Source organism: Rhinatrema bivittatum, chromosome 8, assembly GCF_901001135.1.
Source record: "Rhinatrema bivittatum chromosome 8, aRhiBiv1.1, whole genome shotgun sequence".
NCBI classification, from domain to species: domain Eukaryota; kingdom Metazoa; phylum Chordata; class Amphibia; order Gymnophiona; family Rhinatrematidae; genus Rhinatrema; species Rhinatrema bivittatum.
This window is the reverse complement of record NC_042622.1, coordinates 72,829,238-72,851,903: the sequence shown is the minus strand read 5'-3', so window position 1 is coordinate 72,851,903 and position 22,666 is coordinate 72,829,238. Positions and strand designations below refer to the sequence as shown.

General features: G+C 43.2%; 1 protein-coding gene across 1 annotated transcript in view; it reads left to right on the top strand.

Moving 5' to 3' along the window:
* The window catches only part of LOC115097189 (fer-1-like protein 4), a 359,866-nt gene that overhangs the window by 129,853 nt on the left and 207,347 nt on the right, over positions 1–22,666 (top strand). Inside the window, exons 10-13 of the mRNA XM_029612774.1 lie at positions 6,601–6,663; positions 16,172–16,256; positions 20,173–20,332; positions 21,500–21,683. Of these exons, the coding sequence (XP_029468634.1) occupies positions 6,601–6,663; positions 16,172–16,256; positions 20,173–20,332; positions 21,500–21,683 (492 nt within the window). The remainder of the gene's footprint in view (positions 1–6,600; positions 6,664–16,171; positions 16,257–20,172; positions 20,333–21,499; positions 21,684–22,666) is intronic.

The following is a 22,666-nucleotide window of genomic DNA, read 5'->3' as shown; positions in this document are numbered from 1 at the left end:
CTCCAGCAAGTCTCTGGGGAGGTGCTGTTTGGAATGCTATGCCCCTCTACTACTTGCTAATCCAAGGGCAGGGAGCAGGGGTCATCTAGTGGAGATCTAGGGAGTCTCTGCAAACAGATGAAACAAAACACTTTTCCCGATGTATTATCCTCACAATGTGCTTCTTGTATTATCTTTACAATGTGCTCCTGTCGACTTTTCCCTCTTCCGCCCCCGGTTGAGGAACCGTCGTTCCCTGTAAATAGTTATCCAGTTTCCATTTGTTCATGTTTTTTCTCTTGTTTGCATCGTTTACCGTTCTATGTAATGGCACTGCCAGAAAGTTCTATGTAATGACACTGCCAAAAAGTTTTAAGTTATCTGTAAACCGACACGATGTGCAAAGGTTGTCGGGATATAAAAACTAATAAATAAATAAATAAAAGCTAAAAACAAAATTAAATAAAAATAGTACATTACATCACAGTAGTAAAAGCTTCTTTGAAACAGAAAATCTTCCAGCTGCTTTTGAAAATCTTTAACATCAGAAATCTAGTGCATTACTGAAGGCCCTCACTTCAATTATTGGTCCCTCACTTCAGAGTGAGGGACCAATAATTGAGAAGGCTCTAGCATGAGTCTCAGCCAACAGTAACTGTTTAAAAGAGGGAATGTTAAGTAACAATTCATTCTGTGAACATAGAGTTTGAGTGGAGGTGTATAATGATACTAAGCTGGACAAATAAAATGTCCCCTCTGCTTTGATTGCCTTAAACACGAGATTAAAGATCTTACATTTTATTCTCTGTGCCATCAGTAACCAGTGTAGTTGTCAAGTATAGGCTAAACATGATTTTTGGACTTCTAATGGTCACTAACTGTGCAGCTGCATTTTGTAGCAGTTACATTGGCAAACCTATTAATAAAGCATTACTGTAGTCAATAAAAGTTAAAACAAATGTGTGGACAACTATTCTTAAATCCTTTGTTGACAACAAATTAAATGATATAGCAATAGCAATTTATAAAACCCTGCATGCAATATTTTACTAATATCAGATAAACACATCAACATAAAAAACCTAACTCAGAAAAAGGAATGGTTAGATTGCAAATGGTAAGCCGGGACAAGAGGCAGGAATGGGCTAACGTGAAATCCACATGGTCTCTGTTTTTTAAAAATTTAATACTAAGACATTAGAAGTCATCCAGATTTTGACCTGCTCCAGACAGAAATTAATTTTAGATAAAGTGATCGTAGGTCTATCTTGACTGGAAAAATAAAACTGAGTATTATTAGCATAGATTTTATAATAAGGAGCAAATTGATCAAGAATAGGACATAGTGAGAAAAGATAAATATTAAAGAAAGAGGAAGGAAGAATCAAGTCCTAGGGAATACCAATCTTTAGTTCTTGCCACGTGGAAGAATTTTGAGCATATCTTACCTGAAATTGCCTTTGAGCCAGAAAAGAACTAAACCAGCAAAGCACCTTGCCCCCAATTCCTAAATTCATGAGCTTCTGTAGAAACAAAGCATGGCTGACCATGTAACATGCAGATGAGATATCCAGACATATTACAATAACCGTTAGTTTTCTATCTAGTTGACAAAGCAAAAAATCAGACACAGAAACAAATAGGTTTCGTTACTATAACTGCTTTGAAGTCCACACTGATGTTGACTTAAAATATTATGCTGTCCTAGAAACGGTGTACGTTGAGAAAAAACGATTTTCTCAATAAGTTTGGCCAAGGTAGGCGAATTAGAAATCAAACTGTAACTGAAGCAGCTGTCAAGAGAAACTGACCCTCATTTCAAAATGGGGCACACAATTGCGTTTTTAAAAGTATCAGGGAAAACATTATACTGTAACGAGCTGTTAATAGTGGTAATTAAAACAACAAGAAAAGTCTTCTGGAACAAAAAAAGACCAATAGGACAAGGATCTAAGAAACAGGAACACCTCTTAAGTTTTTTTTAAGGTATTCTCCACCTCGGTAGAATAAGTAAAATCAAAATCATGCCATACAAAATCTGGCTGAATTATTGATTAAAGAGGTGACGTAGAAGAAGACCCATGAACAGTCTTCAAAAGAGAATCAATCGATTGACAGTCAAGCTGAAAATATGTTGTTCTAAGAGAGGTTACCTTACTTAGGGCCTGATTTACTAAGGCTTTTCTACAACTTTGTGTCTATGCAAAAAATGCTTAGTAAATGAGGAACTAAATAAAACAACTTGTGTGGCCTGTTAAGCGAGCTATTAATTTGTTTGAAGTAGTAAGCCTTCCTGGATGAATTAAAGGCTGATCTCTAGGCCTCAGCAGTGTCAGAGGACTTTCTTTCTTTTACAACATCTGCGTTCAGTGCAACGTACAGCTCACTTTTTATCGATCAAAGATTGATTGTACCAAAGTGCTACTTTCTTTGGTCTTGGTTTTTTTTTTGGGTGTGTACTTCGGCTCATGAGTTGCAAATGGCTGTTGAAGCAATATAATTATTGCAATAGATGTTTTTGAAGATACTGTCATCACCTGGAGCCACCTCAAGTAAGAATGTACTACAACAAGGAAGTTCTTCCCTTGAAATGGATCTAAATAGTGAATGTGAATTCCTAACCATGGTTTATTATTTACTTTCCAAAGGAAAATGGGGGCTTTTGATGGGTTGTTTCCAGACATCTGGCATGTGTCACACTCCTTGACACCCCTTTCTATGTCAGCATCTATCCCAGGCCACCAGACTTAGATCCTGGCCACTTCATTTACACTCTGCAAGATATGCAGCATATGACATGACTAGAATGATCTATTGAACTCTCCTTGGAACAAAACCAGGGTTTCCCCAAGGAAGGCATCCTTTATGGACTGATAGTTCATGCTTCCTGCTTGAAAATAATCCTAACTCCTCAAGCAATTTACCACTTGACTATCCCCTCCACCTCAGTTTGGTACACAGGCCAGGACAAGGCCCTTTGCAGTCATCTGAGTTATCTGGGCAGCCTGCAGGGGAGCATTAGGGAGAGTTTCTGGCATTAAAACTTTAACCAGAGATGGAACAACAAAGTCTGGTACTTGTAGTGACATGAGGTTCAAGGCATCAGTATGGGCAATTGCTTTGCCAGGTTTGTATGCCAATGTATAATAATAGGTACTCAATATGATACTCCAACAATGCATGGTGACAAGATAAGAATTGTTGGCTTGTCTTTGGAGACTATGTCCAGTAGAGGCTTAGGTCAGTACAGATTTCAAAAGCATGACCATACATGGAACTTTTTAACTCCAGCTACCAAAGTGAGTGCCTCGCTGTCAAGGTGAGCATAATTCTGTTCTGATGACAACAGGGTTTGAGAATAGTAGGCAATCGATGCTTCCATGCCATTTGGCAAAGCATGGCTCAGCACAGCCCCAACATCATATCATGAGGCATTGTAGATGACTGTGAGAGGCCTCTATTCAACATAATGAATGAGCATAGAGTCTGATACCAGAAGATTTTTAATGTTCTGGAAAGCATTTATATGTCAGTGGGTCCACTTCCTTGACACCCTTTTATGGAAAAGACTGCATAAATGTTCAGTGAGTGTTGCCTTTTGGGAAAGAAATATATCATGGAAATTGAGCATTCCTAAAAAAGAACTCAGCTCATCTTTAGAATTCGGTTCAGGGACATCATGGGTTGCCTTTACTTTGCCTTCTGTTGGATGGATTCTTGAAGCATAAATGCAATATCCAAAAAATGCGACACCAGTAGTCCCAATTTCACAGTTATCTTTCTTCACTTAAATGCCTGACATCTCCTATTAGTATAGAATTTCCCTAAATTGTCCAGATTGTCCATTGATGCACCCAAGACCAAGACATTTTCAAAATAAGGTACAACACTTGGAATTCTAGCCAACGATGATTCTATGAAATATTAAAAGATGTCTGGTGTGACAGAGATTCCAAATTGGAGATGTTTAACTTAGAAGGCTCCTTGTTGAGTAATGATTGTCTGGGCATCTGTAGCTTCTTCATCCAGAATCAGTTGCTGATAGGCTTGTGCAAGGTCAAATTTTGTACAAACTTTCCCTTCAGCAAGTAGTTGGATATCAGCAAGCAAAGGGTGTGGGTGATCTTTGAGCCTTGTTATCAGTGCAGTTATAATCTCTACCTATCAACACATCTCCATTTTACTTTAGCACTGGTACAATGAGTATAGCCCATTTTGTGTGTGTAACTGTTTCTAGCATACCTTGCAGCATGAGATGCTTGAGCTCTGCCTCAGTCTTAAGATGTAGTGTAAAAGGCACATCTTGGCCTTCAGTTGAATGGGTGTAACGCCTGAGCCCAGTTAAAATCACACTGCTGGTCCTTTGTAAGCTCCCAGTGCCTCAGAAAACACCTGAGGGAATTCATTCATGATGTTCTTGATATCATGGACCTCTTAGATACTGATTCCTAAAGATGTGAACTAGTTCCTTCCTGTGAAACTATGAGTGGCAGCATTCCCTAAGAAGGGCCGTAGCAAGCTCAGCATTCTGTCTGTTGCAGTTGCAGAGGCTGCACTGTGTGGTAGCAACTCAGGAGGATTGTGAGTAGGAAACAACTCCTTGAGAGTGTCTTCACTAATAACTGACACTCCAGACACAGAGTCAGTCTCCATTTTGGATTTGCAGCCATTGGTATGGACTGTTATAAACACTTTTGAATTATGTGACATCATGTTCTGTACAGCCTGGATGTGATATAGTTTCCCAATGTTACTCATTGCTGTGTCGAGCACATTTGTTTGTGAATCAAGCTCCTTGCTGTTCCCTTATGCCTCTCACCACTGAGCTTTGATCTGCAAACTCATTCAATGAGGCATTTCTTTTTATAAAAATGATGCTCTACCCCTTTAAATCCACAGCTAAAACTTGATTTAGGGAGCACAGCCCCTTGGGTTGGGTGCTGAATGACTTTTTTTAATTTATTGTGGTTGTTACCTAGATTTCTTTCATATGCTGCAGTGCCATTTCTGGTACTAAAGCCTTTTCCTGTGCTGTTGCAAGGATCAGATTAGGCTCCACAGGGAAATAGCACTGAAGTTTTTCATTCTGGACCTTGCAGACTAGACCATCACAAATTGTTGTTTTAACAATTTGTTGAAGTTGGAGGGCTCTGCGATTGTGTGCAGCTTAGCCATATGGGTAGCCATGCTCTGATTACAATTTTGATTTCACTAGTGGAGAGGAAACCTTTGCATTATGATGGATGTTATAGATGAAAAATGGGCCTTTAGCATTGCTGTGATCTCCTCATATGTTTTAGTGTTTGGCAAGGCTGGTAAGATCACCATGATGACATATGTTTTTTCCCTGCATAAAGTCAGAAGAACAGTTTGTTTCTGTACAGGGATCTCAATCTTACTTTCTTCCATACAGAATGTCAGTCTTTCTGCATAAGAGTCACAGGCAATGGGCTATCCCAAATCAAATACCTGAATAAGACCAAAAGGGGAAATACCTGCAGGTTAATATATTGCTTTGATTTCTAAGCACGGCCCTGCTTTCTGAATGCTGGCTGATTGTGCTGGACTCACCTATCAAGAACTGCACACTCTTGCTACTCGTGCACATTTTACAGCAACAGGATCCCATCCTTGTCTCCAGAAAATGGGTGTAGAATATTAGGTAGAGCCAGCAGATATTAATCAACTTTTATTATGTACACCAGTACCATCTCTGTGGGATCTGCACAGCCAGAGAAGATTAAAAAAAGCAGGTACATGAACCAAGAGAGCTTCTCGCATGGAACTTGATCATTTCTTGCAACGAGAGTGCCCCCTGCTACACACATAACAGAGTTATTAACTTATGGTATTGGGAATAAAGGGGAAGGACTTTCACTTACGAATATAATGTGGAATTGAGTGTAGATTAAAGGGCACTGAGTTATTAACAAGATGGAGAGTTGGGTATGAAAGTGAAGGACACTGAGTTATTAACCTGATGTGAGAACTGGTATACAAGCGAATGACACAGTTACTATTTTTTATTTAAATCATTAGCAAGATTCTGATGAAACATGATGTGGAATCAGATAGAATATGACATAGGATTAATTGTATACTTGTAAGAGCATTTATACTGAGAATGAAATTGAATTATTTACAAAATATACTAAAAACAAGCCAATCCAGAAACTGATGTAATAATCTCACTATGTAGCCTTAGACTAAAGTGAGAGTCAACTTAATATTCACATCACTATAAATTCAACTATAGTGAGGGCCCTCTCAATAACTGAATTTATGATGATGTGAATATTAAGTTGACTCTCACTTTAGTCTATGACTACCTAGTAAAATTATTACATCAATTTCTGGATTGACTTGTTTTTTTGGTATATTTTGTTATAGTGTCATCCAGTTTTGTTGGGTAACATTGAATTATTATCGCAATGTGGGATCTTGTATATAGCAGAATAACATTTCATTAGAATCGCACGGGATCTGGTGTAACACAATGTGAGATTAGTTGTATAGTTATAAGGGTACAGATTTCTTAATGTGCTATGAAAGAGAAATGCCAGAACTGGACTGTTTTGTCACTACCTTGCCTTTTGATTAAATGTCTTATTTTATTTTCAGTACTTCCTTTTTAAATTTCATGAACCCCGAGAGATTGTGTTTGATAAACTGATAGAAATTTCCGTAAGTATTAATATTCTTACATATTTGATTTACTTATTATAGAGCAGAATCTGAGAGGAACAAAATGTCCAGCCTAGGTCTGAAAGCCTTTGACGAGTCTGATGAGCAGATTCTAGGAAACCATTGACTGGCCACCCATAATGGGTACAGTCATGCTATGCCCTGTGAATACAGGAAGGCCTGGGAGGCAATGCTGAAAAGTGTCTGGTGGGCCACCTGTACAAACGATAGGATGTTGCGAGAGTGCCACTTTGAGCGGATGCAATAGCTTGAAATGATTCCTTGTCTAGAAATACAAGACAATTTGAAAGATCTGGCTCAAAAGAAGGGCGGGTGTGTGTGTGTGTGTGTGTGAAATGAAGACCTTGCAATTAAACAGGATCAGATAACTTAATGTGAACAATTCAGCAGGATGCAAAACTGAACTCCCAGAAAGGAGTCTGCTGTCATTCTAAGAGTAAAGCTGTCTTCAAAGCATGATGATGCCCTGGGACAGATTAAAGTTTCCGTTAAAAGTAGGGAAAAAAAGTGCAAAAAACAAGTCAGGTTGCCACATGGGGGTTTTTTTGCCCCAAAATTAAATTTTCTGCAGATTCTAGAAAGGAAAAATGACTGCTGTGGGACTTTTGACATTAAGAGTTAGATTTACTAATTGGGCAAAAGTCCTACTGTGCTCTTTGCACATATTTTTCTATGCAAATAATTTTTTATTTGCAGAAGTTACACAAAATTAAATCCTTGGGCATTATTTCTAAACTGTGCACACAAACTGATTTACAGACATTTTGCACTTTTTTTTTTTTTGCCAGCCATTTTAATCTGTCCCTAAATCTTGATCTTTTACCTAGAATGTGTATTTTTTGCACAAGATTTAAAAGTTAGCTGGACAAGCCCTTTGGAATATTGACTTTTTATTTAAATATCTCTTTTGAATTATATTCCACTATAGACCATTCCAGTGCCTAATCACCCAGCTTGTGAAAAAGGATCAATTTCATTTAGGAGTAAGCTTACTCTTCAATAATTTTAAAATGCACCCCCTGGTACTAGTACCAGCTGCATCTATCAGAATTAAACCTTCACATCCTTCCTTCCTGAAATGTTATCCTCTGCCATTCCATTCATTTTTCCCCGACTTTCTCCAGGGCGGTCCAGGAGCATTCCAGGATGGGGCCAACATGTACACGTGTAAATTTTTTTTTATAAGAAACTTACACGTGTAGATTTGGCAGCTTACTCGTGTAGATTTACTCCTGATCTTTATCTGGAGTAGGTGATTGTAAAAGTCTTAAAAGTGAAATACTGACTAGGTGATGGGGGGGGTCTGGGTGAAATGGGGGGAGATCAGGCTCAAGAGCCAGCAGTGTCTCAATGACCTGTAGATGGAGTGGGTGAACTGGTAGACTAATTGGTCAAACTGGTAATTTCATTGCCGCAAGCATGTTAGAAAATCTCCCGACTTAAACCTGACTTAAATGCATGTAAATTATGTGGATAAAATCTCATGCATATATTTTTTAAATTAGAAATAAAAATATCTGACACTTATCAGGATAAGTCTTAAAAGTACTGCTTATTCAGCTAAGTCAGATAGATGGATAAATCTCAAATAGAGCTATTTATCTGGCTAAGTAGCACTGCTATCTGATTTAGCTGGATAAGTATTAGGGGTGTGCATTTGTTTGCAACATATTGGCAATCCGCAACGTATATGTCCATATTTGTTGTATTCGTGGGGTCGCGAAATGTATCGCAATTCCCCACAAATATAACATATCATCCGTTCCATACGTTTGGCACCGCGCGCTTTTCTTAGCGGCCAATTGAATTCAGAGAACACCATTTGGGTGTATCCATAGCCAAAAACCAGCCCTTTCCAGTGAGTCATCAGTGACCTCACAGCCCTGTCAGAGTGGGTCGGACAGGTTGGCAAGGAGTCCAGAATGCAACGTATCAGCAAAAAGAATTTTTGCAATGCAGCCAATCGTGCTCTCACTCAGTGGTTGGTGATGCTTTTGCTGATGACCCAGCACTATATATACTTAAGCACGCGGCATGCCACACATTTTCTTTGCAGGGGTGATCTGGGGAGGCCGGGTGGTGGTCTGTCTCTGTGGAAGGTGGCTACACTCAGAGCTAGTCTGAGTTCTCAAATCTGTATTCAATTGCTAGCTAGGCTAATTACTTAGATAGAAAAAGATATTTGTTCTTCATTTGGCTGCAGTGCCAGCTAGCCATGTTTTTTTTAAGCACTTTTTTTTAGTTGATCTGAGATGGTCTCTCTGTGCCACGGAGAGAAGCTGCTAGCTAGTTTGCTAGAATTTCCATTGAAAAATATATTTCATAGATTTTCCTGTTGTGCCAAATCCAGCTTTTTTGTTAACTGCATTTTTTAATTGAACTCACTCAGTCTGTCTGTGCACTGGGAATCAGTGCCAGTGGGCACTGGGTAGTTTTGTAGACTCAAGTATGTTGGGACAGCAGTGGTCTGTGAAGACAAATCCCCAGTGGGCCTCTTTTGTTGTTACAAGCTCGGTGTGTGCACACACACATTACATTAGTGCATATCAAGGCACTGTACCCGTGGGCAGCCAGTTTTGCAGACTCAAGTATATTGGGACAGTGGGTATCTGTGAAGCCAAATCCCCAGTGGGCCTCTTTTGTAGTTACAAGCTCGGTGTGTGCACACACATTACATTAGTGCATATCAAGGCACTGTGCCCGTGGGCAGCCAGTTTTGCAGACTCAAGTATATTGGGACAGTGGGTGTTTGTGAAGCCAAATCCCCAGTGGGCCTCTTTTGTAGTTACAAGCTCAGTGTGTGCACACACATTACATTAGTGCATATCAAGGCACTGTGCCCGTGGGCAGCCAGTTTTGCAGACTCAAGTATATTGGGACAGCAGTGGTCTGTGAAGCCAAATCCCCAGTGGGCCTCTTTTGTAGTTACAAGCTCAGTGTGTGCACACACATTACATTAGTGCATATCAAGGCACTGTGCCCGTGGACAGCCAGTAGACACTAGGCAGTGACATTAAATCCATAATGTCAGGGAAAGCTAGATGTGGTTGAATGATTGGGACTGGCAGAGGAGGCACTTCAAAAGGCACTAGTGCCAGTCTCCCATTAAAGTTAAAAAGGGACCTGTTGCAATCTAAACTCTTTGGAGGGGCAGGCAGTTCCATCCAGAAAAAAATGAAATCTAAACATGATGCATCGCCACCACCTGTTTCTGACCCTGTAGTTTTGGAGGTGAGGGAAGGGGAGGCTGAGTCATGCAAGACGAAATAGCAACACCCAAAAGCAGCAGTGGGACAGCAGTCTCGATTTAGTGTTGACAATGTAGAGCAGGCACTGTTTGCTTCTGATTCCAATGAAGAATCATCTTGTGTGGGATTCTCATCAGAAACGGAAGAAGTAATAGCTGACGAAGTTTTAGAAGGATTAGTTAGTCCTGTCTTAGCCCCCACTTCAGTGCAGCAGGGGAGAGATGAAACTGATGATGATGAGGAGGAGGAAGAGCAGTCAGCGCAGGTACAGAATGTGACTGAGGCCCCTGGCATTATTTCTCAGGGTGCACCCACTACTTCAGCTCCAGTGCCAGCATCCACCTCCGAGGCTATACAGAAGGGAGGATCACGAAAGACATCTGTGATCTGGAGCCACTTTAAAGTGACAGAGGACCTGCGTTTTGCTCGGTGTAATTACTGTGGTAGGGCTATTAGCAGAGGCAAGCAAATAGGATATCTATCTAATTTTGGCATGACACATCATATGAAGAGGCAACACCCAACAACAGTACTGCCATCTGGGGATGGTGGCAGTACCAGTCAGGGGACCCCTTCCAAGCAGCGTAAAGTGGTTGAAAAGGAGTAGAGTCACCCCACGCCCTCAGCCCCTTCTAGCAGTCAGGTGGCAGACCAGCAACCCCCTGACATGTGGCAGAACAACAACCCACCATGGAGGAAATGGGGTGGAGTGCAGTAACGCTATCCCAGGGTAGGAGGCAGGCAGCCTCAAAGGTTGTAACCAGGAGCATTTGGGAAATGATTGCCCTTGATGACCAGCCCTTGCAGATAGTGGAGAATGTGGGTTTCAAGAATTTTCTGAAGGTCATGGTTCCAAATTACAAAGTCCCCTCCAGAACCACATTTAGCAGAAAGGTCATTCCCAGCCTGTACAAGCAGTGTCGCAGTCGCATCCACGCGCTGCTAGCTAAGGCAGAGGGGAGTGTGCATTTCACTTGCGATATATGGACCACCATGAATGCTGCACACTCTTACCTCTCCCTGACAGCACACTGGTGGGACCTGGCTGAGGCAGGGGCAGGCAGCAGCTCTATTACTGAACAAGTATCAGGGTGGAGGTGGGCTTTACTGCACACCCACCTGATGGACCAGGTCCATACCACAGCCAATATTCTAGCATGCATCAGACAGATGCTGGAGGGCTGGCAACTACACCAGCAAGACAGGAAGCTTCAGGCAGGATTCTTTGTCACAGACAATGGTGCAAACATGGTTAAGGCAATAACCGACGGGCGCTTTAAGAACATCCGATGTTTTGAACACACTCTGCACCTGGTAGTGAATTCAGCTCTGGGGTTGGAGTCCAATGACCAAGAGAATGAATACCTGCATATCTTAATTCAGAAGTGCAGGAACATAGCAGCGCACTTCCACAGAAGTGTGAAGTCGGGGCAGGTTCTCCGACAAAAGCAGACTGATTTGGACATGCCTCACAAGCATCTCATTCAAGACATTGCCATCCTGTGGAATTCCATCTTTACAATGCTGCAGAGGTTAGTGGAACTGCAGACACCCCTTCATGAACTTTCTGGTTCAATGGATATAGGTGTGCATAATCCCCTAGGGCATCATGATTGGTTAGTCATGAGTCAGCTGGTAAAAATCTTGTAGCCCTTCAAGGATGTCACAGAGGAGCTAAGTTCCAGAAGTGCCACCTTGGCTGACATCATCCCTATAGTTAATTTCCTGAATGAAAATTTGGAGGCCTTTAAACAGGAAGAGGGAATGACAGTTGAGGTGTTGCATTTTCTGGATGTTTTGCAGCAGCAGGTGGAAGAGAAATTAAGGCCTTTAACAGAAGAGAACACATACATGCTCGCCACAGTCTGTGATCCCCGTGTGAAAGGGAAACTCGCCCTACAGTACGATTGTCTTCTATTGGTGAAGGACCTGCTGTTAGCAAAAGTCTGTGAACAGGAGCGCCATAGGCAGAGACAGATTAGGCATGAAGCAGAGGAGGAAAAAACAGCGGGCACTTCAGAGAGTTGTGCTAGCCCAAGCAGGAGCAGCACTCTGTCAGCGACAGCTAGTACCTCATCCTCCTCCACTTCAGAACACCAAAGGCATGTTGCCCATAAAGATTCATCTTTTGTGCTATGGGATAGAGAAAAAGCAGCTGCCATGAGTGACTCTCAGCCCACCCAAGCAAAGGAGACACCAGCACAGCTGTCAGTGACACAGTATCTCTCAGAGCCCACAGAGAACATGCAGACAGATCCGCTGGCATATTGGGCACACAAGTCCACTGTCTGGCCACACATAGCCAAAGTGGCTCAGCGATATCTGTCATGTCCACCAACCAGTGTGCCCAGAGAACGTGTCTTTTCAAAGACAGGGGATAACATGAGCCCTCACCGCTCATGGCTGGCACCATAGTTGATGGAAATGCTAGTGTTTTTGAAAGTACACATGCCTTTGCTTGGGTTTCCAAATTTTCCCTGTGAATGGCAAGATGAATAAAAGCAATTGAAAGCCTTGCAGCAGCTGCAACTACCTCCTATGCTCCAGATAATATAAGCACTGCAGCACACGTACCTGACCTGAAACGCTGTGCCTGTCCGTCCACTGTCCACTGGGTATTCAAAAATAATCTCCAGCTCAGTTCTTGCTTCACAAATGGCAGTCTCTATTGCTCTAAAAGCATCCTTTGTTGAATTATCTTTCAGAAATGAAAAAGATGCCATTTTCTTCTGGCAGTGAACCAGTTCAGGAAGAAGTGACAGGTCAAACCAAAACATACCTGCACAAAGGAAATCCTCGAATGCTGTGCCTGTCCATCCAAGCCTTATGTCCTTACGTGGGCTTGACCTCTGTCCTCGAATGCTGTGCCTGTCCGTCCAGGCCTTATGTCCCTATGTGGGCTTGACCTCTGTCCTCGAATGCTGTGCCTGTTCATCCAGGCCTTAAGTCCCTACAAGGGCTTGACCTCTGTCCTCGAATGCTGTGCCTGTCCGTCCAGGCCTTATGACCCTACATGGGCTTGACCTCTATCCTCGAATGCTGTGCCTGTCCATCCATGCCTTATGTCCCTACAAGGGTTTGACCTCTGTCCTCGAATGCTGTGCCTGTCCGTCCCTACGTGGGCTTGACCTCTGTTCTCGAGTGCTGTGCCTGTCTGTCCAGGCCTTATGTCCCTATGTGGGATTGACCTCTATCCTCGAATGCTGTGCCTGTCCGTCCAGGCCTTATGTCCCTAGAAGGGTTTGACCTCTGTCCTCGAATGCTGTGCCTGTCCATCCAGGCCTTATGACCCTACATGGGCTTGACCTCTATCCTCGAATGCTGTGCCTGTCCATCCATGCCTTATGTCCCTACAAGGGTTTGACCTCTGTCCTCGAATGCTGTGCCTGTCCGTCCCTACGTGGGCTTGACCTCTGTTCTAGAGTGCTGTGCCTGTCTGTCCAGGTCTTATGTCCCTATGTGGGATTGACCTCTATCCTCGAATGCTGTGCCTGTCCGTCCAGGCCTTATGTCCCTAGAAGGGTTTGACCTCTGTCCTCGAATGCTGTGCCTGTTCATCCAGGCCTTATGACCCTACATGGGCTTGACCTCTATCCTTGAATGCTGTGCCTGTCTGTCCAGGCCTTATGTCCCTACAAGGGTTTGAACTCTGTCCTTGAATGCTGTGCCTGTCCGTCCACTCATTATGTCCCTATGTGGGCTTGACCTCTGTCCTCGAATGCTGTGCCTGTCCTTCAAGGTCTTATGTCCCTACGTGGTCTTGACCTCTGTCCTCGAATGCTGTGCCTGCCTGTCTGTCCAGGCCTTATGTCCCTACAAGGGTTTGACCTCTATCCTCGAATGCTGTGTTTGTCTGTCCAGGCCTTATGTCCGTTCAAGGGTTTGACCTCTGTCCTTGAATGCTGTGCCTGTCTGTCCAGGCCTTATGTCCCTACTTGGGCTTGACCTCTGTCCTCAAATGCTGTGCCTGTCCGTCCTGGCCTTATGTCCCTACGAGGACTTAACCTCAAACACTGTGCCTGTTCATCCACATTTGGAATGTACGAACATAAAAAGCTGACTTAAGATGTTTGGAGCTTACGTATTTCATATGCTCAATAGTTTTCATGACCTTCATAATATGGGCCATGTTCCCTAAATCTTTCCTAGGTGTCAACATTAATGTTTCTTCTAGTACTATCAAAAACTGGTGGTAGTGGGACTCTAGTTCATCCTCTGTGTTCCCATAGTTTACACAGGCACTGTAGGGTACAAAGTCAACATAGGTTGATATTGTAGATTTGGGCGGGAGATGACGTCTGTGCTTATTTTGGTTCTAACGGCTGAACCTTCGTTGCAAAGGGAAACCTCAGTCTCTGGCAATTCAAACTACTAATCCTTCACAGCATGGATCCTTAAATAAAACAAACAATTTTCTTTAGTTTCAGGGCAGAGAAGAGAACTTCCTCCTTCTTGCTCATGAAGTCATTATCTGTTTGCAAATGCTTAAATCCTAATAGTTTGTACCATTATACACTCTAGGGGCCAACCCATTCCAGGCAGCCCTTTCCGGCTCAAAGGAAAGGGAACTCTCCCCGGATGTAGCAGCCTATCTCTTAGCACCTGTTGACCCATGTTCAGAATGAGAAAAGAGCTCCAAGTTACTTAGACTGTGGCAAACACAGTGAGACCATGCTCACAGTGAGACCATGCTCCACGTCGCCACGCTTTGAAGACTCATGCTCCACTCTAGGGGCCAACCCATTCCGGTGAGCCCTTTCCTGCTCAAAGGAAAGGGAACTCTCCCCAGGTGTAGCCAGCCTGTATCTACCCTCTGCCACTCTGCCTTGCTGCCATACACCAGATGACTCACTCAACTCTTTGTGGTGTTCTTGCCACTATCATGGTTCCTCATTGTGTTGGTGCTAGTCTTTCTGCTTGCTATGTTCCCCCTTCATTGTGCTGTAGGATGTTGATGCCACTTGTCTTGCCGCTTTGCCTGTCGTGCTGCTTTTGAGGGTTCAAGCATCTGTTATCGGTGCTCTCTTTTGAAGCTGTGGTGTGTTTTTGACACTCTCGCTGCTGCTTTGCACCTCTATTAAAGCACTCTTGCCACTTCTGGTACCCCTTTGCCCCTTTAAAGTACCTTAGGCTATTCATGCCACTTTGGTGCCACTTTGCCACAGTCTAAGTATCTTGGAGCTCTTTTCTTGTTCTGATGATTGCTCCCCAGAAGTTTCATCAAAATTGATAAGAAAACCCCAATTCTGCAGCCAGAAATAGGCTGCAAATACTTCCCCCATTGACTTTAATGGGAATCGGAAAACGAATGAAATGTATCAACGGATCAGGGCCGCCATTGAACGAATGCAACGTATTTGGCCCCCAACGAATACAAATACCGAATCGGACGAATCCGTCTCTTCTGCACATCCCTAATAAGTATTGCTTTTAAGACTTATACGGCTAAGTAGTTGCAAAGCTGCTACTTAGCTAGATAAGTTGGAACTTATCTGGATAAGCACAATAGGAATTCACGTGGGTTTTTTTACATACTCGCACAGGTTGCGGGGTTCATTTGGACATAATTTATAACCATATATGCGCAGGTTATAAAAACAGGACTAGATTTCTGTGTGCCCATATACATGCACACGTTCAGGCACGTGTGCAGCTGTTTTAAAGTTATCCTCTCTCCTTTTCGCTCTTACCTTTCCAGCTATATCTTTTGGAAACCCTATGGATACCTGAATTTATATATATATATATATATATCCAGGAGTACTGCACCTTCCATCTCCTACACACATTATTTATTGTACTTCATCAAGGGGGCAATTTTCAAAACTAAAAGTCTGCAGATATTTTTCCCCATGAATTTTGCACCAGTTCTCGAAAGTATGAGTATTTTCCCTTTGAAAACTACCCCAGTGAAAAAGAACATACAGAAATGTGTACCTGCTTTTTCTGCAGATACTTTTTCCAGAAAAAACAACATGCATAGTTTTGAAAATGCAAAAATATATATGTTGTTTCCTCCCCTGCTCTAACCCTGCCTCTGATCCCACCTATTTTTCCCATGGGTAAAAGCAGACATGTTGTTCTCTGTGTGTATTTTTACCTGCATACAGGCTGAGAAATTTTCAGACAACCTATTTATCCATGTAAATGCTTCTTAAAATTGCCCTTCCCATAGTACTTTGACCATACACCATATTAATGGTATTTGTGGTGCCTCAACATGTTTTGTGTTGTTGTAGGTTGTTCATGCAAAGAAGATTCCATTCATGGGAACATGCATTGGAACATTCAAAATAGATGCAGGGACTGTGTACAACCAGCCAGGTACTGCTTATAACCAATAATCTCTGTTTACTGTATGCTGTAGATCATTCATGGTAACATCTGCATGTCCTGCTCATGTATGACTAACAGGTGTCTGTAGGGGACTGAATATCCTCAATGATGTCAATTGTGCTTATGTCTATGGCCAAAAGTGGAGCTTATACATGCTTCCAGTAGAAGAGTCTGTATAGGTTGTGTGTCATTGATAGTGGCAGTCATGCATGTGTTATGCCCGTCAGTCGCAGACGGCTGCGACCACGTGTACTTACTTCCTACACTGTTCTCCTGCCCTCCCCGGGGCTGCTCGCGGCTTGGTCCAGCTTTCACCGCCGCGTTCCCCGGGACTCCTCATGGTCATTTGGATGCCGCCACCACCTTCCTCACCACTGAGCCCTCCTTTGAAGCCTCATCGGCGGGAACCTCGGGGGCGTCTCCAGTTGATGACATCATCAGGCCGGTGTATTTAAACTCCACCTTTGCCCTTAGCTAGTCGACTTGGCAACAAGTTCCGTACGTCTTCGACTACTGCCTACGTGTTCCTGAGACTCACTTTGTGCCTTGGACTTGAACCCTGTCTGGTACCCACTCCTCGGGGGCCAGTGCACGCATTGGGGACTAGCTCTCCTCGCCTACCCTGCTCCTTGGGCTGGCACTGTGTCTTTGGATTCAAACTTGCAAGGCCTCCAGTTCCTTGGGACTACATCTCAGCTGTCCGTGAGTTCTACTGAAGGACTTCCTCGCTCCTCGGGGTTGCGCCCGCAACCTCAACAAGACTGTCCGCATCTCCCGCTCCTCTGGACCACGTTTACATTGTACAGTGACTGCCACGGTCTCCACGCTCCTCGGGGTAGTGCCCTCCGACTTCTTTGGGACTTTGCTCACTTCCACACTCCTAGGGGTTGCGTCTACGTACTATATCGGGACTGCCAACATTTCCCCGCTCCTCGGATGGTGCTACGTCATCACCAGAGGCTCAGCTCGGGCATTACATCATCATCCTACGCTGTGCAGCTCCTCCCCTCGGGGTTTCCCTCCGGAATACCTCCTGATTGGCCAAGCCTCACTCTCCCGCTCTGCAGTCTGTCTGGCACTCCTTCCCTTGGGGTCCCTGCCCAGGTATTGCCTCCAGTCTACTCTCCATGGGGTTCCTCTCCTGGTACCACGGGATCTCTCCATTGCCTCACCCAGAGCTCTCCACTGTCTCTGACCTTGCCTCCCATCGGTGCAGACCTGTGGGGGTCCTTCTTACAGGTAGTAACAACTTGCATTCTTGGGCCAAAGGCCCACAAACCCACAAATCATAACAGCATGTTGTCTGTGGAGGTGTCTGTGAAGTCAGTGTGTCCCAAGCTTTGGTATTCTGGCAGACTGCGTATCACCAGAGGCTGCCTATCAGCAGGAGGATCTTTCTTTTTGGGTTCTGGGACTAAATCACCCTTTCCTATAGAAGAAAAGGCTTTATCTCATAACCTGGCTTTGACTGCCATTTTCTCATTGAGGAAAAGCTTCCTCTCAGGAGAAGGGATTGACTCCTGATCCCTCACTATTGAAGTCAGTGAGCATCTTCTAATTCTTCCAATCAGATATCCTGTAATAACTTCCTATCTGTGTGAGACAGACTCCTTTGTGGCTTGGATTCATGGTCACCAAGATCCCATGAATTTGCTGTTGACCAGTCAGTGACCAAAGTTAAAAATTGCTGACCCAGGACCACTGAGCCACTCTCATACCTCTAGCACATGAGACCCAAACTAGGTTCAGATTAGGTAGGTGATGGAAGGGTGTGAATTAATTAATTTTAGCTCTTGGAGACAAAAGTCCCACAGTGCTTTTTGCACAAGTTTTTCATTACATAGTTTTTCTCCAGAATATTTTTCCTCTTATAAATTGCAGAAAATTAAAGCCTTGAATGAAGAAGGGGCTCTTTCAAAACAGCAAAAAGAAGTGATTTGTAGACCTTTTTGTATTTTTTTGCCCTAACTTTGCTTACCTCCAAATTTGACCCCTTTCCTGTTTTGTAATGATGTTCTCAAACTACCTTTCTAAACTGAAGTATTTTTGTGTGATTTTTTAAAATACATTTAAGATATGAATTATAGGGACCTTATTTACAGAGAATAGGAGAGATGTCTGTCTGTAAATATACACACAATGGGTGATGTTTAACTACTTTCTCAACTGAATTGTAAATCACACATATATTATAAGAGAAAAGTTCAATGTTTATTATCACAACACTTTAAATAATTCAGGAAATGTGTCCTAAAATACACATGCCCTCACACATCCATACCATAAAAACACCACACAAAATACAGAGAAGTAATCAGCCATAAGGCCTATATAACAATAATTTCCTATAAGAAACTACAAAATCATATATCAGTGCTCCCTGCGGTCTTTATATGACCACTTACAACTCTATACCTGGCTTTCTCCCATTTTTAATCATCAGTATTAAACTAAAACACTGAAATATGACTGTATATCATGAATTAAATCTCTTGAATGTTTCTTCATATGGCAGACTTCACTGTATATACCTCCTCACTTCTGGGCAATGCTTCATATTATTGCTGTAGTTTAACCCCTCTCTTCCCTTCTGGGTAATACTTCATGTTGTCACTGTGGTTTGACCCCAACAAGCGGCCCTTGTTTCACTACCATCTGCTTCCTCTGGGGGATGATAACCACTGAGAAGACAAACCCAAGCATATTCGCCTTAAGTGAATATTATATTATAATTTACAAGACACATTAACCTCCAAAAATATATAAAATGTTTTTACCAATAGCGTTTATAATCCAATTTTGTCCCCAGACCATCCGCAAAAAAATATACCGAAGATTGCCACCCCGATATCTTTTGGCTCTCCCAGACCGGCTTATGTCTATACGAAAGGAATTATCTGGTCATAATGTATGATCAAAATCTGAAACGGTAAAACAGAAATTGAACAATACTCCTTATATAATATCACCACATTCCTGAGCGTTAGACTAACTGACGTCATTCTCCCAACTCCTAAACCAATGTCATACCTGGTCAATGTATCCAAAACCTCAATTCACATAGGCTATAACAGCTTCTTGATGCTTATAATTCAGCCGGCAAATACACACTGCGCCACCAAAATTGCCATTAAAACCCCTTCTTCATAGCTTGTTTTTAAGGCTTATTCAAGGTGGCCATCGGGTGGCAATCTTCGGTATATTTTTTTTGCGGATGGTCTGGGGACAAAATTGGATTATAAACACTACTGGTAAAAAAGTTTTATATATTTTTGGAGGTTAATGTGTCTTGTAAATTATAATATAATATTCACTTAAGGCGAATATGCTTGGGTTTGTCTTCTCAGTGGTTATCATCCCCCAGAGGAAGCAGATGGTAGTGAAACAAGGGCCGCTTGTTGGGGTCAAACCACAGTGACAACATGAAGTATTACCCAGAAGGGAAGAGAGGGGTTAAACTACAGCAATAATATGAAGCATTGCCCAGAAGTGAGGAGGTATATACAGTGAAGTCTGCCATATGAAGAAACATTCAAGAGATTTAATTCATGATATACAGTCATATTTCAGTGTTTTAGTTTAATACTGATGATTAAAAATGGGAGAAAGCCAGGTATAGAGTTGTAAGTGGTCATATAAAGACCGCAGGGAGCACTGATATATGATTTTGTAGTTTCTTATAGGAAATTATTGTTATATAGGCCTTATGGCTGATTACTTCTCTGTATTTTGTGTGGTGTTTTTATGGTATGGATGTGTGAGGGCATGTGTATTTTAGGACACATTTCCTGAATTATTTAAAGTGTTGTGATAATAAACATTGAACTTTTCTCTTATAATATATGTGTCTGAAAATATAGCCTTGACAGCGTTATCACATATCCTGTCTCTTCTCTCCCTGCAGATCATAGATTCTTGCAGAAATGGGCTGTCATCACTGATCCCAAAGACACCCGGGGTGGCATCAAGGGATTTGTGAAATGTAATATTTCTGTGGTTGCCAGAGGGGATTCTATGATGGCTCCTCCTACTACCACCAGCACTCAGAGTGATGACGTTGAAAAGTAGGTACTGGCTGTTACAAGAGTGTGACGGCAGATCTAGTCTATTTTTACGGTAGTGCTGTGCTGCAGTACAGTTGCTTATGTGCCTCGGTACCAGCAATCCCATTATGATCCTCCAGTAGAATCCTCACATGTCCTTGTGGTGGTGGTGCTTTTTTTTCTCCCTTGCTACTGTGGTCTTTCTCCTCCTTGCCAGAGGAGGCATAAACGAGCAGCACTGCTTGCATGCAGCTGCCTCCTCTGCCCGCTTCCATCTGATATCTGAACCCATTGGTTCTGGGCATTCAGACTATAATGTTAGATGGAAGCAGGGCAGAGGAGGCAGCCACAGGTAATAAGACCAGCTGCTATCCTAGTGCCTGGAGGACAAGATATAGGGAAAGCCACTAGTTGGGGGGAGGAGATGGAAAGGAAGAAGATGTCAGTGTGTGTGTGTGTGTGTGTGGGGGGGGAAGGATGGAAAGGAGGAAGGTGCAAGTGTTTGTGAAGGGGGAGAGAAGGGTACCAGTAGGGGGTGGGGAGAGTGAGAGAGGCAAAGGTTGGGGTTGAGAGAGGGAGAAAGTTTCCAGTGGATGGGGGGAGAAAAAGGCATGCATGAGGGGTGAGAGAGAGAGAGGCACTTGTAGGAGAGAATGAAAAAGGTGCCATTTGGGGGGGGGGGGGGGAATAAAGGGAGGAAGCCACCAGTTGTGGGGGAAGAGATAGAGGCACTAATGGGAAGGAAGAAGAGAGAGAAATGGGGAGGGTGCGGAATGAGAGAAAGAGAGCGGCACTTGTAGGGGGTGAGAGAAGACAGAGAGAAGCACCAGTAGGGGGTGGAGAGAGAGAGAGAAAGGTGTGGGGAGGAGAGGCACAGTGTGGGGCAGAAGGAGGAATGTACCATTAGATGGCCCAGGAGAGGTGATGGGTGCGTGTTAGGAAAGCAGGGAGCTCAACACTGAGCACCCGTTTTCTGCGCTGATTTTTTGCATGAGCCCCAAGAAGATTAATAATGATAAGCATCATTATCCCTCTTCTGATGTGCAAAGTTACTCTTGACATCACCAACATCTAGAGTTGGTGTGGATTTGCACTTGCGCATTATCTACAGTATTGGTGTCTGGCTCAGTTAATATCTCTGCTTACTACCAGCAGATGACAAAAATAAACATTCTCTTTTTCTTTCAGGAATTTGCTTCTTCCAAAAAGAGTTCCTGCTGAACGACCCTGGGCAAAAATCAGTGTTAAAATCTTCAAGGCGGAGGGTTTGCCCAATATGAGCGCTGGCATCATGGGGAGTTTCTCCAAGATCATAGGGGAGAAGAAAGTCTTCATTGATCCCTATGTTCAGGTCTCATTTGCTGGACAGCAGGTAAAAGGAGAAATATTAGACATACACAGCAATCCTCTGTGTAAAGGCAACTTCAGGGAGATTGAGGGGGCGAGACTGGCAAGCCAACCTCTGCCCTCCTCCCCCAGAAAAGAAAAAGATAGAAAAAGAGTAAATGATGCATTTTAGAGGAGGATTTTTAAGTTTCATGTGGGCGAACATCGGTCACTGAAAATTGTCCCACTCCTCACTGCTTTGACAGTTTGGCTTTGAGGAGCTTAGATCTCTCGAGCTCTGTTTTCAGCCTCCTTGCAGTACTTTGTGGCCATGGGCCTGCAAGCCAGTTTTGAAGGGGAAGCTCCCTGTGAAATTTTCCCTGTGAATTTCCCCACAGTGGCTTGCGCTCTGGGGATGGGTTTGTTTTTTTTTACCACCCCCCACATACTTAGCCAAGTACAAGATACATGGGGTAAAAAAAGGGTCAAGAATGTGTAAGGATTTCAAAGCGAAATATCTGCATGTGCTTTCAGCGCAACCACTCTAATCCCACCCCCAGCGATGCTCCTTTTCCCAGTAGAGTGGGGGAAGGGGATTCCCCCCCCCACCCCCATATCATAAGCTCATATTGGAAATCTTTCGAGCTCTGATTTCTGGGACAAGAAGAGCAACCATGGAAGAAAGACTGGGATAAGCACAGAGGATCCTTACTTGCAATGTAGTCAAGGAAAAGCCAGAAACTGGTGAGGTTCTAGGGCATTGTTACAAGACTTCAACTGGGCAGATTAATTGGGTCTTATGTTCCTCATTTACTATCAAATTTGTGTGGACCATAAGACTATTCATTGCTGAGTAGTCCAGAAGAGAACTGTTCTCTTGATTACCCCTCAGACCCCTCGCTGCAGCTTCCTGGAAATGACACCCCACTGGAGAATAATTCCTTCCTGAATTGTATACAGAAAAGGTCGAGGCAATCTCTTTTGATTTGCAGATTTCATGAGCATTAAGGGCCTCCTGGTCCCTAGATG